At 47.8% G+C, this 14,166-nt stretch overlaps 1 protein-coding gene across 1 annotated transcript in view; it reads left to right on the forward strand.

Annotated features, from left to right (window-relative positions):
* hecw1b (HECT, C2 and WW domain containing E3 ubiquitin protein ligase 1b) overlaps positions 1-14,166 on the forward strand; it is a 773,289-nt gene that overhangs the window by 487,091 nt on the left and 272,032 nt on the right. The window contains exon 14 of the mRNA XM_085988048.1: positions 12,182-12,367. Within this exon, the coding sequence (XP_085844174.1) occupies positions 12,182-12,367 (186 nt within the window). The remainder of the gene's footprint in view (positions 1-12,181; positions 12,368-14,166) is intronic.

Consider the following 14,166-nt stretch of genomic DNA (forward strand, 5'->3'; position numbering starts at 1 on the left):
TCTCCTTGAGGTGCTGCCGAATTTCAGGTAAGTCCGTTTCCAATTCGTCGCCACTGTTGTATCCGTGTGTTAATGGAGACACGGAATGCAGGAGTTGGTTTAACAGGTGTTTACTGAACAAAGTCTGAAGGTGAACTAAAAGATACAAGACGCTATACAGGCTTATATACCCGAGTGGTCACTACCGGTATTACAGTACACAGGGGCTCTTAAAGGTACATACACTACAACATTGTTGCACCTTTTGTATTATAATACATTCTGCATTGCTTTGCTCTGATCTTTACTGCATTCTCAATATTACACGTCCTTTGCACCTGTGTGCTGTTTTCTTTACATTCTTCTCTGCATTCCCATGTTCTGTCCTTTCCTGTGCTCTCTGGTCTTTCTGGTCGTTGACAAACCATTTCTATTAAGAAACTCTTTACCGTCAAACTGTGAAGTTCATTTGATAAGTGATCTCGATGATACTTATGCTTTTGTGCTAATTAACGCTGACTTATAATCTCAATAAAGAAATGACTTACAAGTGACCTCTCTGATACCAGCTTTGTTAAAACAAATGAGATGTTGAAAGTTTCTTTCTTATCGGGTTTCCTATTGCTTTTACCATAAGGCCTAATCTAGATCTGCATGCATTGAAATTATTCTGGCTGTCTCCAGAACTGTTTTTTCCTTGGAGACTGTAATAAAGGCGCTTGAAAATGTTGTCCCCACTTGCGTGCCTTATGAGAGCTTTTAATATGACAGCTACCAAAAAATTCAGAGAAAATATACAATAGGATAATTTATAGGAGGGGGAGAGAAATACTAAAGGGAAAGACGGCAAAATGAAGGAAAGAAAAGAGTGTAAATAAAGCAGGAGAGAGAAAAAACAACCACAGAGAAAAACTGAAGCAGAGGGGAAACCTGAAGCAAAGAGGGAAGAAAAGGGCCACTATAACAAGCAATGGGAAACAGTAAACAAATATTAGATAATCATAGCTCAAAACAGCTTAAAGGACACGGTATGATAAATACATCAGGATAAATAAAGAAAAATAATCACCTTGCTGCAACCATCGGGCGAGTGCAGCGGACGCCCCATACACTTTGCACCTGTTTTGGGCAAAGTTTCAAAATTTTCCCCCCATATATCTCAAACCATCGCATTGGAAATATGTAGGAATGTCGCCCCCAGTCAAGGGGGCACTGGATTAAAACAATATTTCAGGGGAATATAACGTAAATATTAAAATTTAGTTTGATAATGGATTCTCAAGTGTAATGCTATTACAAGTTTTTGTTTAATTTTCTGCTGTGGTAGATTTTCTTGTTGAATTTACTTCTATAACAGTGTAAAATCAGTGCAAACTCTTGATATAGAATGGAGTAAATTGGAGATGACTCTGTACTGGGATGCAACAGCTGGAGCCTCTTAGCACCTTAGAAACCAATACACATCACGGCATTCAACATTAAGAAGTGTAATGAAACCATCCAAGCTACTTACCAGCAGGGGTCTGATCACACGTCAGGCCTGGAAGCTGATAATTGTGTTGCTGGGTAAAATACGTATTGACCATTCTGGTTTGCACCACAGCATGTGACCCTGTAACTGTAACAAGGCACACATTAGGTCTATTGTAAATCAAATCATTGAATCATAGAATGTCACAGCACAGAAATAGACCATGTGGCCGATCAAGTTGGCACCGGGGTTTTTCTCCACAGGAGCCACCTAGTCTAATCCCACTCTCCTGCTCGCTCACCTTTGTGGCGTTGCCACATTGGGGAAACACTGTGTGTATGTAGATAAACCTGTATAATCCCCTTTTAACTGCTGTATTCCCCTCCCCCCGCAAGACAGTTGCAAGCTGAGAGGAATAAGGCACGTTCAGACTTGCCTGCTGCTGATAGAAGGAAAACCAATCAGGTTCCAGCAGGTGACCAACCCGTGAGTCATCACAGGTTCGCGGGCTTCACGAATTCAGTACTGTATTGTGAGAGTTGGAGTAAAGACCTATTTCTTGTAGCTCGCTGTGTTGCCTATTTCTTTACGCGGGAGACCGTAGTCCCCCACATTGGTGACCCCGAATGTCGGTGGCCGAAGCCCCCGACTCACGCAGCCCTACAGAGGCCAGCAATGACCTGATGGCAACCAGCAGCAGCTTGATGTCGGTCGGCGCCGCGTCCTTGAAGCGCCCCACCTTCTGGGAACACCAAGCACCAGCTTGGTTCACGCACTCGGAGGCCCAATTCACCCTTCGCAAGGTTCAAGACGATGAAGAAAGGTACCTCCACGTAGTCTCAGCACTAGCGAGCTCTACCACCGCCGAAGTTCTCGACCTGCTGGGGAACCCACCACAGACCGGCAAGTACTCAACCATTAAGGGCCGCTTGCTGCAAGCTTACGGCCTGTCCAAGGAGGAGAGGGCCCACAGGCTTCTCTCACTATCAGGCCTCGGCGATTCTACCCCGACCCAGTTGATGAGCCGGATGCTTGCGCTCCTGGGCTCTGAACTGCAGTGCTTTTTGTTTCGGGCCCTTTTCCTCAGCCTGCTTCCTCAGCAGCTACAGACTGCCCTCGCGGGGTCCCCGATCACGGACTGCGTACAACTGGCAGCCGCCGCGGACAAAGTTTTCACCGTCGCCCAACTCGGCTGTGCAGCCGCGAGGCTCCCCGACACCACCGAGCGCGCGCCGTCATGCCAGGCCGCAGAACTATGCTACTACCACGCGCGTTTCGGCCACAAGGCCCAATGCTGCAGAGCACCCTGCTCTTTCGATCAAACCAAGATGGCCGCCCGGCCCAACGCACCAGCCCCGCGCCGCCGCCTAGGCCCGCTTGACCGCACCCCCGCCGCCACGATGGCCATTGGCACCGCAGGTAAACTGCTGTACATAACCGACTCTCTTTCAGGGCGCAGATTCCTTTGCGACACTGGAGCCCAATGCAGCATAATTCCTGCCTCCCAGCTCGACATCCAGGCAGGCCGCAACAGCCCACCCCTCGTGGCAGCAAATGGCGCAGCCATCGCTACTTTTGGAAAGCGACGGGCCGAGGTTTGTTTCAATGGCCAGCGATTTACGTGGGATTTTGTGACGGCCTCGGTGGCACATCCTTTGCTGGGCGCTGATTTTCTTTGCGCCCACGGACTCCTGGTCGACGTCCGCGACAGGCGCCTGATCGACGCAGCAACTTTCGCTTCACTGGCCTGCCAGCAGAGCAACAGCCCGGCCCTCGTCGGGTCCTGCTCCGCCCCGGCACATGACGACTACGCCTGCCTACTCGCAGATTTCCCGAGGCTCACACAACCGACCTTCTCAGCCGCGGCAGCCAAGCATGGGGTCGAGCACCACATCGCCACTATGGGACCACCAGTGTTCGCTCGAGCCAGACGCCTGGACCCAGCCAAGATGGCGGTGGCCAAGGAAGAATTCGCCATGATGGAAAAACTGGGCATCATCCGCCGCTCGAACAGCCCTTGGTCGTCCCCCCTCCATATTGTGCCCAAGCCGGGCGGTGGCTGGCGCCCCTGCGGCGACTACAGATGGCTCAATGACGCCACCACGCCCGATAGATACCCCATTCCGCACATCCAAGACTTCTCGGCACACCTAGCAGGAAAGTCCGTCTTTTCCAAGGTCGACCTGATTCGCGGCTACCATCAGGTCCCCGTCCACCACGCAGACATCCAGAAGACGGCGGTCATCACCCCCTTCGGACTGTTTGAGTTCCTGCGCATGCCCTTCGGGCTTAAGAACGCCGCACAGGCCTTCCAACGGCTCATGGACTCCGTCCTACAGGACCTGAGCTTCCTGTTCGTCTATCTGGACGATATCCTCGTGGCCAGTACCAGCAAGGCCGAGCACATCGCGCATTTGCGCTCCCTTTTCCAGCGCCTCAGCCAACACGGGCTAATTGTCAACCCGGCCAAATGCCAGTTCGGAGCAGCCCAAATTGACTTTCTCGGCCACAGAATTTCGCCAAGGGGAGCCATTCCCCTACCTTCCAAGGTGCAGGCGGTGGCGGACTTTCCCCAGCCCACCTCGGTTAAGGCGCTGCAGGAATTTTTGGGGATGGTCAATTTCTATCATCGGTTCGTGCCCAAGGCCGCCGCACTCATGCGTCCCCTCTACGAAGCCACCAGGGGCAAAACGGGCAAAGAGCAACTCACCTGGTCCAGCGAGATGGCGACAGCCTTCCACCAGACCAAAAGCGCCTTGGCCAACGCCACACTACTGGCCCACCCCATCCCGGGCGCCAAGACCGCCCTCACCACGGACGCCTCGGATTACGCCGTCGGCGCCGTCCAGCAACAGTGGGTCGAAGGCGCGTGGCAGCCACTGGCATTTTTCAGCCGACAGCTGCGCAAGAACGAGCAGGCTTACAGCACGTTCGACAGAGAGCTCCTGGCCCTGTTCCTGGCAATCCGGCACTTCCGTTTCCTTCTGGAAAGCTGGCCGTTCACCGCATTCGTGGACCACAAGCCGCTCACTTTCGCCATGGCCAAAGTAACCGAACCCTGGTCCGCGCGCCAACGGCGCCAACTCAACTTCATCTTGGAGTTCACTACGGACATCCGCCACGTCGCCGGCAAGGATAATTTGGTGGCCGACTGCCTCTCAAGACCCTCGCTCCACGCAGTGCACCTGGGCGTCGACTACGCCAGCATGGCGAGAGACCAGGCTGCCGACGCGGAGATCCAGGCCCTCAGGACGTCAACTACCAGTCTCACCCTGGCCGACATCCACTTCCACGCAGCCGGCACAACCCTCCTGTGCGACGTCTCAGTCCCTTCACCTAGGCCGGTCGTTCCATCCACCTGGCGCAAGCGAGTTTTCGACATCATCCACGGCCTCTCACATCCAGGGATGCGTGCGTCTCAGAAACTTATGTCCGCCAAGTTTGTCTGGCCTGGACTCCACAAGGATGTGAGAGACTGGACCAACACATGCGTGCCGTGTCAGCGCGCTAAGGACCAGCAGCACACCAAGGCGCCATTGGAGTGTTTCCCGGTGCCCGAGAGGCGTTTCGACCACGTCCATGTCGATCTGGTAGGCCCCTTGCCGCCGTCGCACAGTTTTACACACCTGCTCACGATCATCGACCGCACCACCAGATGGCCCGAGGTGGTTCCCCTCGCCTCCACCACCATGACCGACGTCGCGCGAGCATTCGTCTCGACATGGGTGGCCCGGTTCGGCGTGCCGACCGACATATCCTCGGACAGAGGCCCCCAGTTCACCTCCCACTTGTGGAATGCCATCATCGCCGGCCTCGGCACCAAGTTGCACAGGACAACAGCCTACCACCCGCAGGCCAACGGGCTTTGCGAGCGCTTTCATCGTTCTTTGAAAGCCTCTCTCTGCGCCAGCCTGGTCGATACCAGCTGGATCGACAAACTACCCTGGGTTCTCCTGGGATTGCATACCGCGCCCAAAGAGGACCTCCGTGCCTCTGCGGCCGAGGTCTGTGGCCAACCACTCAGAGTACCAGGCGACTTCCTCCCCCTGACAACGGAGCCGTGGTCGGCCGCCAGACAGCTTTCCCTGCACCAGGACGCGGCCCAGCAATTCCGTCCAGTGCCCACTTCGCAACACGGCCCGCAGCCGTCCTACGTGCCTCGAGACTTACGACATGCGGAGTTCGTCTTCGTGCGCCGGGACGCGCACAGAGGCCCGCTGCAGGCACCATACACCGGCCCCTTCCCAGTATTGGAGACGGGGGACAAAGCTTTTCTTATCGATGTCGGCGGGAAGCCGGACCTTATTTCAGTAGACCGCCTCAAACCGGCGCACCTGGACCTTAGCTTCCCATTTCGGCCGGCTCTTCCCCCACGGCGGGGCAGACCTCCCACGTTGGCGGCGGCCCCACAAGAGGACCAAGACACGCCAGAACCTTACTTTCCGGCCGCCGCCCCACCTTCGCCGGCAGCCCGTCCAGCCAGCCCACCGGCAGACCAGCCGCCAGACCAGCCGACGAACCAACCGGTCGACCTCCCAGACAGCCCTCCTCACACGCCAGATGGCTACTACAGCCGCTACGACCACTTGGTCAAACCTCCGCAGAGACTGACTTTTACAGTTAACGAGGATTCTGGGGGGGCGTATGTGGCGTTGCCACATTGGGGAAACACTGTGTGTATGTAGATAAACCTGTATAATCCCCTTTTAACTGCTGTATTCCCCTCCCCCCGCAAGACAGTTGCAAGCTGAGAGGAATAAGGCACGTTCAGACTTGCCTGCTGCTGATAGAAGGAAAACCAATCAGGTTCCAGCAGGTGACCAATCCGTGAGTCATCACAGGTTCGCGGGCTTCACAAATTCAGTACTGTATTGTGAGAGTTGGAGTAAAGACCTATTTCTTGTAGCTCGCTGTGTTGCCTATTTCTTTATGCGGGAGACCGTAGTCCCCCACACCTTACTCTTTAATATTCCTCTTTTCAAGCAACTATGTAAATTCCTTTTAAAAGATTTGATGAATTCTGCCTAAGTGATTGTCTGTTGCATAGAATGCCACATTATAACCAAGATTTGTTTCTAACTTCCCCACTAATTATCCTTGTAGTGATAAATTTGTGGCTTCTTGTTAGCTCTTGCCAACAAGTGAAAACAATTGACCGATATTTGTCAGAGCTCTTTATAATCATGAATACCCCTTTACATTCTCAATCGATACAGATCAAGCATAATGTCCCTGTGCATATCATTCAAAAGCCAGTTATTGCCAACAGATAAACTTAAATGTGAGAATTGTAAGTTAAACTTGAAGTCTGTCAGGCTTAGGTTGTTTTTCGCTTCAATGTTAAAACCTAATATCCCAAAATTGACTGTATACAATAAAGATACATATGTGTTTAGTTTAAAACTGATAGTGTCAGATGTTTTACTTAAGTGACGAGCTCAAAAATGTTTTTTTTAAATTTGGACCAGAAGAACTGACTGGAAAATATCCTACAGTGTCCCATGTCCTTCAAAAAGGTAGTTACGTTTCAGACAAGGGTTCATCTTTCTAAATCTTTAATCACTGAAGTAAAATCAATCTTATCAATTGAATTATCCCTTCAGACAGTGGCACCACCAGGAGTGCACAATATGATCCTGCCAAAAATCCCACAGCTTGTTTTCTAAGCTATGCTGCTGTTTTGGAATCCAGTTGTTAGTTGCTATACCTTCAAAAGAGCATTTGAATGTTATCTTTCAAATTCATATGTACACACTCACTGAGATATGATTAATATTGTTTGTCCCATAATTTCCTGACAAAGCCCTTTAGATATTGGCACTAGGTAGAGTAAACAGGGAGGGTTGCCAACCCTGATCGGACCGTATTTGGGAGGTTTCATCACATGACCTCCCACCTCCAATTGCCTCACCCCCATGCTCCCGCCATTGGTCACCCAACATGTCAATCCTCGTGGCAATTGGTCAATAACGGCGACCAAGATGCCCACAATCCTCCGCACTCCAGAGACCACTCTACGTTGTGTGATTTTGCCAGGGCCACACTAGAAAGAAAGAAGAAAGAAAGACTTGGATTTATATAGTGCCTTTCATGACCTCAGGACGTCCCACAGCGCTTTACAGGCAATGAAATACTTTTTGACGTGTAGGCGTTGTTGTAATGTTGTAATACATCCTGAACACATTGCGGACCTGATGTTTATTGAGAGTCCGGCCGGAGTGAAATGGGAGAAGAAAATATCCTTATGGTTTTTCTACCAGATTGCTCGCAGGAGTCTCTGGGAGATTTATCTGTAATTCCGGGATACTCCAACACAATCCATGAAAGTAGGCAACCCTAGGGAGGACATAAATAACCTCCCAGAAATACCGCGGAACATAGGGTCTGATGAAAGGGTGGAACTGAAAGAAATCAGTATTTGTAGGGAAATGGTGTTAGGAAAATTGATGGGACTGAAGGCCGATAAATCCCCAGGGCCTGATAATCTACATCCCAGGGTACTTAAGGAGGTGGCCCTAGAAATAGTAGCTGCATTGCTGGTCATCTTCCAGAACACGATAGACTCTGGAACAGTACCCATGGATTGGAGGGTAGCTAATGTTACCCCACTATTCAAAAAAGGTGGCAGAGAAAAAGCGGGGAATTATAGACCGGTAAGCCTGACATCGGTAGTGGGGAAAATGCTAGAGTCCATTATAAAAGATGTAATAGCAGAGCACTTGGAAAGCAGTGACAGGATCGGACAAAGTCAACATGGATTTACAAAAGGTAAATCATGCTTGACTAATCTACTGAAATTTTTTGAGGATGTAACTGGTAAAATAGATAAGGGAGAACCAGTGGATGTGGTGTATTTGGACTTTCAGAAGGCTTTTGATAAGGTCCCGCATAAGAGGTTAGCGTGCAAAATTAAGGCACATGGGATTGGGGGCAAGGTATTGACTTGGATAGAGAACTGGTTGGCGGACAGAAAGCAAAGAGTTGGAATAAACGGGTCATTTTCCAAGTGGCAGGCAGTGACTAGTGGGGTACCGCAAGGATCGGTCCTAGGACCCCAGCTGTTCACAATATATATTAATGATCTGGACGAGGGAATTGGATGTAATACCTCCAAATTTGCAGATGACACAAAGCTGGGTGGGAGGGTAAGCTGCGAGGAGGATGTCGGGAAACTCCAGTACGATTTGGACAGGTTGGGTGATTGGGCAGAAACATGGCAAATGCACTATAATGTGGATAAATGTGAGGTTATCCACTTTGGTGGCAAAAACAGGAAGACAGATTATTATTTGAATGGCAATAGATTGGGAGAAGGGGAATTGCAAAGAGACCTGGGTGTTCTTGTGCACCAGTCGCAGAAGGTAAGCATGCAGGTGCAGCAGGCGGTTAAGAAGGCAAATTGTATGTTGGCCTTCATAGCAAGAGGGTTCGAGTACAAGAACAAGGATGTCTTGCTGCAGTTGTACAGGGCCTTGGTGAGACTGCACCTTGAGTATTGTGTGCAGTTTTGGTCACCTTACCTGAGGAAGGACGTTCTTGCCATGGAGGGAGTGCAGCGAAGATTCACCAGGCTGAGACCTGGGATGGCAGGAATGACGTACGAGGAGAGATTGTGTCAATTGGGATTATACTCACTGGAGTTTAGAAGATTGAGAGGGGATCTCATCGAAACCTATAAAATTCTGTCAGGTCTGGACAGACTAGATGCAGAAAGGATGTTTCTGATGGCCGGGGAGTCCAGAACCAGGGGTCATAGTCTAAGGATAAGGGGTAAGCCATTTAGGACTGAAATGAGGAGGAATTTCTTCACCCAGAGAGTGGTGAACCTGTGGAATTCTCTGCCACAGAGGGCGGTGGAGGCCAGTTCATTAAATATATTCAAGAAAGAGTTGGATATATTTCTTGAGGCTAAAGGGATTAAGGGATATGGGGAGAAGGCAGGGATAGGGTACTGAATTTGGATGATCAGCCATGAGCTCATTGAATGGCGGAGCAGGCTCGAAGGGCCGAATGGCCTACTCCTGCTCCTATCTTCTATGTTTCTATGTTTCTATGTTTCTAAACAAGGCAAAATCCCATTCAAGAAATTAAAATAAATTGAGCTCATCCCTTTAATGCTGACCCATTATACATTTTGCAATGTAGTATTTATAAATGCCAGCTATCATCCAAGATGAGTTAGAGTACCTGTTACCTATATATTTGCTCTGTTACATTGATTCTCTTGTTAGGGTAGTGAATCAGGGTAATTTAAATTTTACTGCCAGCAGTGTTCAAGTATTTAATTTCTGAAAAATGCATTCTGTTGGCACATCTATAGCGGAATACTTGGCCCCATAGTAAAACATAGAACAGAATCACCATTTAAAAAAATAAAAAGTAAATGACATCCTGTTGCTTTTATTTAACATGGCTGTAGTGCAGTATCTCTCAGGGTAAGACTCCAGCATTATGCAGGACCCTTTAAACCTATATGTGTGTGTAGAAGGTTGCCATTAATGATGCTGAGTGCCACTGCCCTGCACTGAACTCCAATCAAGGGCTACAGGAACATAACATAGAAACATAGAAGATAGGAGCAGGAGTAGGCCATTCGGCCCCTCGAGCCTGCTCCGCCATTCAATGAGATCATGGCTGATCATCCAAATTCAGTACCCTGTCCCTGCCTTCTCCCCATATCCCTTGATCCCTTTCGCCTTAAGAAATATATCCAACTCCTCCTAAGGAGGCTGAAGGGATGTAACCTATCACCCCTGATCCTCTCTAACTTTTACCGCTGCACAATAGAGAGCATCCTGATGAACTGTATCACAGTATGGTATGGCAGCTGTAGCTACGCCCTGCAACGGGTAGTCAAAACTGCCCAACGCATTACCGGCACCCGGCTACCGACCATAGAGCACATATACCAGAAACGCTGTTTACAGAGGTCACGGACCATCATCAAAGACCCTACCCACCCCAGCCACAGTCTGTTCGCCCTCCTGCCATCTGGGAGACGCTACAGATGCATTCGCACCCGAACGACCAGATTTAGGAACAGCTTCTTTCCCAGGGCTGTCATCCTACTGCACTCCACAAATAAACTCTAAAGCCTGCACATCTGCCAATGCACTTTGTTATGTTTATGTTAATGTATTACAAGCCAAATGAATGTTGAATATTTAAATGTCTTAATCTAAATGTACACTTTCGGGAGCCGCAAGCCTACATTTCGTTGTGCTGCACTTGTGCACTAAAAATGACAATAAAGTTGATTATTATTATTATCATTATTATATTTAATGAACTGGCCTCCACCGCCCTCTGTGGCAGAGAATTCCACAGGTTCACCACTCTCTGGGTGAAGAAATTCCTCCTCATCTCAGTCCTAAATGGCTTACCCCTTTATCCTTAGATTATGACCCCTAGTTCTGGACTCCCTGGCCATCGGGAACATCCTTCCTGCATCTAGTCTGTCCAGGCCTGACAGAATTTTATAGGTTTTGATGAGATCCCCTCTCAATCTTCTAAACTCCAGTGAGTATAAGCCCAATCGACACAATCTCTCCTCATACGTCATTCCTGCCATCCCAGGTATCAGCCTGGTGAATCTTCGCTGCATTCCTTCCATGGCAAGAACATCCTTCCTCAGATAAGGCGACCAAAACTGCACACAATACTCAAGGTGCGGTCTCACCAAGGCCCTGTACAACTGCAGCAAGACATCCTTGTTCCTGTACTCGAACCCTCTCGCTACGAAGGCCAACATACCATTTGCCTTCTTAACCGCCTGCTGCACCTGCATGCTTACCTTCAGCGACTGGTGCACAAGAACACCCAGGTCTCTTTGCACTTCCCCTTCTCCCAATAAACCCATTACCATTCCTATGGGCACTTATCACAAATGGCATGCTGGGTTTAGATTGTGACATAGTACAGTTAGTTAATCCCTTCCTACACTGCAATGTCCAGATTGTCCCCGTCTCCCATTGTGCCCAGTTAGTTCCTGACTGCTATTTGCTTTCAGTTATGTTCACCAGTACCTCATCAGCCAAAAGCAACACATCTGGTGGTCACGTATATCAAATAGAATAGAAAACAGCACAGTGCTTTGAGACTGTAACACATCTCTGGGCTCAGATAATATTCAGAAACTGCTCACACTTTATTTCACCTGACACCTACCATCTTCTGTTCCCCAGATAATATAAACAAAGTATGATATTTTCCTGTAATGATGCTAAAAATTGATAAGACAAATCATGCAGTACAGTACCTCTGTAGCCTGAATCACATGGTAGACAAGCTCCGCACTGTGACTCATGAAGATGAGTTCTCCCGGTGTCCTGGCCAACATTTATCCCTTAACCAAAGTCAAAACATATTATCTGGTCATTATCTCATTGCTGTTTGTGGGACCTTGCTGTGCGTAAATTGGCTGCCACATTTTCCTGCATTAAAACAGTGGCTACAGAAGTACTCAATTGACTGTGAAACATTTTGGGACGTCATGAGAACATGAAGGGTACTATGTAAATGCAAGTTCTTCCTATCTTTCTTAAACCATATTACCTTATTGCCATATAACACATCCCAAAATTTATGTTGTTCTCTACATAAAACACTCCTAAGCATCTGTTATCTTCTGGAAAATGAACATGATTTGACAGTACACCACCGTAATGATTTGCTATTGCCCTCAGAGAGTAACATAAATAGACCTGCTCAAACTTCTTCTTCCATTCGCAGAGTGCCTATCGAATGTTTACCAACAGTACTTGCCTGAAGCATATGATACTGAAGATCCGCAGGGATGCCCGGAATTTTGAGCGGTATCAGCATAATAGGGACTTGGTGACTTTCCTGAACATGTTTGCAGATACACAGCTAGAACTTCCTCGAGGATGGGAGATAAAAACAGATCAACAGGGCAAGGTAAGAAAGGCTAGGCACAAGAGAATGGAATATTTCTTCAGGTCAGTGTCAGTAAATGAATAGCTGATATATTTTTTGTATTATTCATTGTAATTTTGCTACCCAATCAAGCAACAAAGAGCCTCAGAGTGTCTAATTTGCCTCCCCCTACTCAAACCGCTCTTTCAAAAAGTTTAATTTCCACCATATTTCTGCATTCACTAAGAGTGTGACATCTTTACAATTTAAAATCCAGATAGTGCGTAACTCCTTCTCTGGTGCAGTTCAGTCGACGGTGCTACCTTACTGCATGACTCACAGTGCAGATAAATTGTACAATTTTAGCTTAACCTTGCTACTTTGCAGATAGTGATCCTCTGACTCTCCCATGGTATTCATATACTTTTTTGTCTTGTGTTGGACAGGATTTAAGAGCAGATGAATGCTGCACTTTACCTTTAGCATTCAGAAATCTCATTTACAAAACTTGCATAAGGAATCACTTAGTCAAATGGTAAAAAGATCTGGGGGTAAAATTGGTCTTCTATGATTGCACAAAATGGGTGATAATGTATCGGCAGCCTGCTTTACACCCTGCTGTTCAATGGAAAAGAAAACCAGGCAGCATGTAAAACGGGCTGCAGATTCGCTATTGCCCATTTTGCACTGTCGCTGAAGATTAATTTCACCCTCCTGTAGTCTTATTCCAGGGTTGACAGGAGCTGAGTAGATGAATGCTGGAATTTTTCCTTAACACTCAAATAGCTTGCTTGCATAATTTGTATAAGGAATCAGAGTGAGCAGAAGGTAAGGGCAGGCAAAGTGACTTTTTTTTCTTTGCTAAATCTCCAACAATCCATTGCTGAATTCTTTTTCTCGCCTTTTTATTATTATTTTTTGGTTAAAAGACAAATGTGTAAGACAAGTAAGGGAAGTTTGGCCCATTAACCACACTCCACAGTGTGCACAGGAGAAGGAAAGGTCCCACAGATGTACATTTCAGAGATTGCGAGGATAAGGGAAGTAGAGAAATGGGTGATCAACTGCAGGGGGAGTCAGTAAAATGAACCCTTGATTCATTTTACTGACTTTTACTGTAAGTCTTGATTTGTCTAATAAGTACCTTGTACTTGACATCCTTGAGGTGAACTAAGAAGGGTAGGGTTGCCACAATAAAACCATGACACAAGTTGTTACCCAGGGCGAATAGAGAAAATAGAGAACAGGTGAGTGGTAGTGGTGGGGCAATTATATAATTAGGAAATATATGGCCTATTTTGCAGCCACAAAAGGGAATCCCAAAGGTGAGTTGCCTCCCAGCTGCTAGAGTAAGGGACATATGGAGCTTCCAGGAAAGCTTTTGGAAAGTGTGAATGACCAGCCAGAAGCCACGGTGCATGTTGGAACCAATGACAGAAGAACGAGTGCAACGTAGGGATTGAGTAGTTAGGATCAAAGCTGAAGAGTAAAACTTCAAGGGTAATTAGGGAGAGGAAGATTAGAGGCATAAATGCATGCCTTAAGAAATCATGAAGAATGGAGGATTTTGGATTTCTGGGGTACTGGGAAAATCCTGTGAAAGGCAAAAGCTGTACAGAGGTGACCCGTACTGAAATTGCACCAATGTTCTTTTTGTGGAGAGGTTTAATTGGAGGGAGGAGGAAGATTTAAACTTGTATGGAAGGAGAGAGGACACACAAAGTAGACCAAAAACTAGGAAAGTTGATGAGCATTGATGCTCCCAAGATGTTAACTTTAGATTTTGAAAAAGGCTTCACGAGCAACAAAGGGAAGGGGGGAAATGACAGTAGAAAAAGAAG

This window comes from Somniosus microcephalus, chromosome 5 (genome assembly GCF_052327205.1).
Source record: "Somniosus microcephalus isolate GS21.2 chromosome 5, FLI_Smic_1.0, whole genome shotgun sequence".
Taxonomy (NCBI): Eukaryota; Metazoa; Chordata; class Chondrichthyes; order Squaliformes; family Somniosidae; genus Somniosus; species Somniosus microcephalus.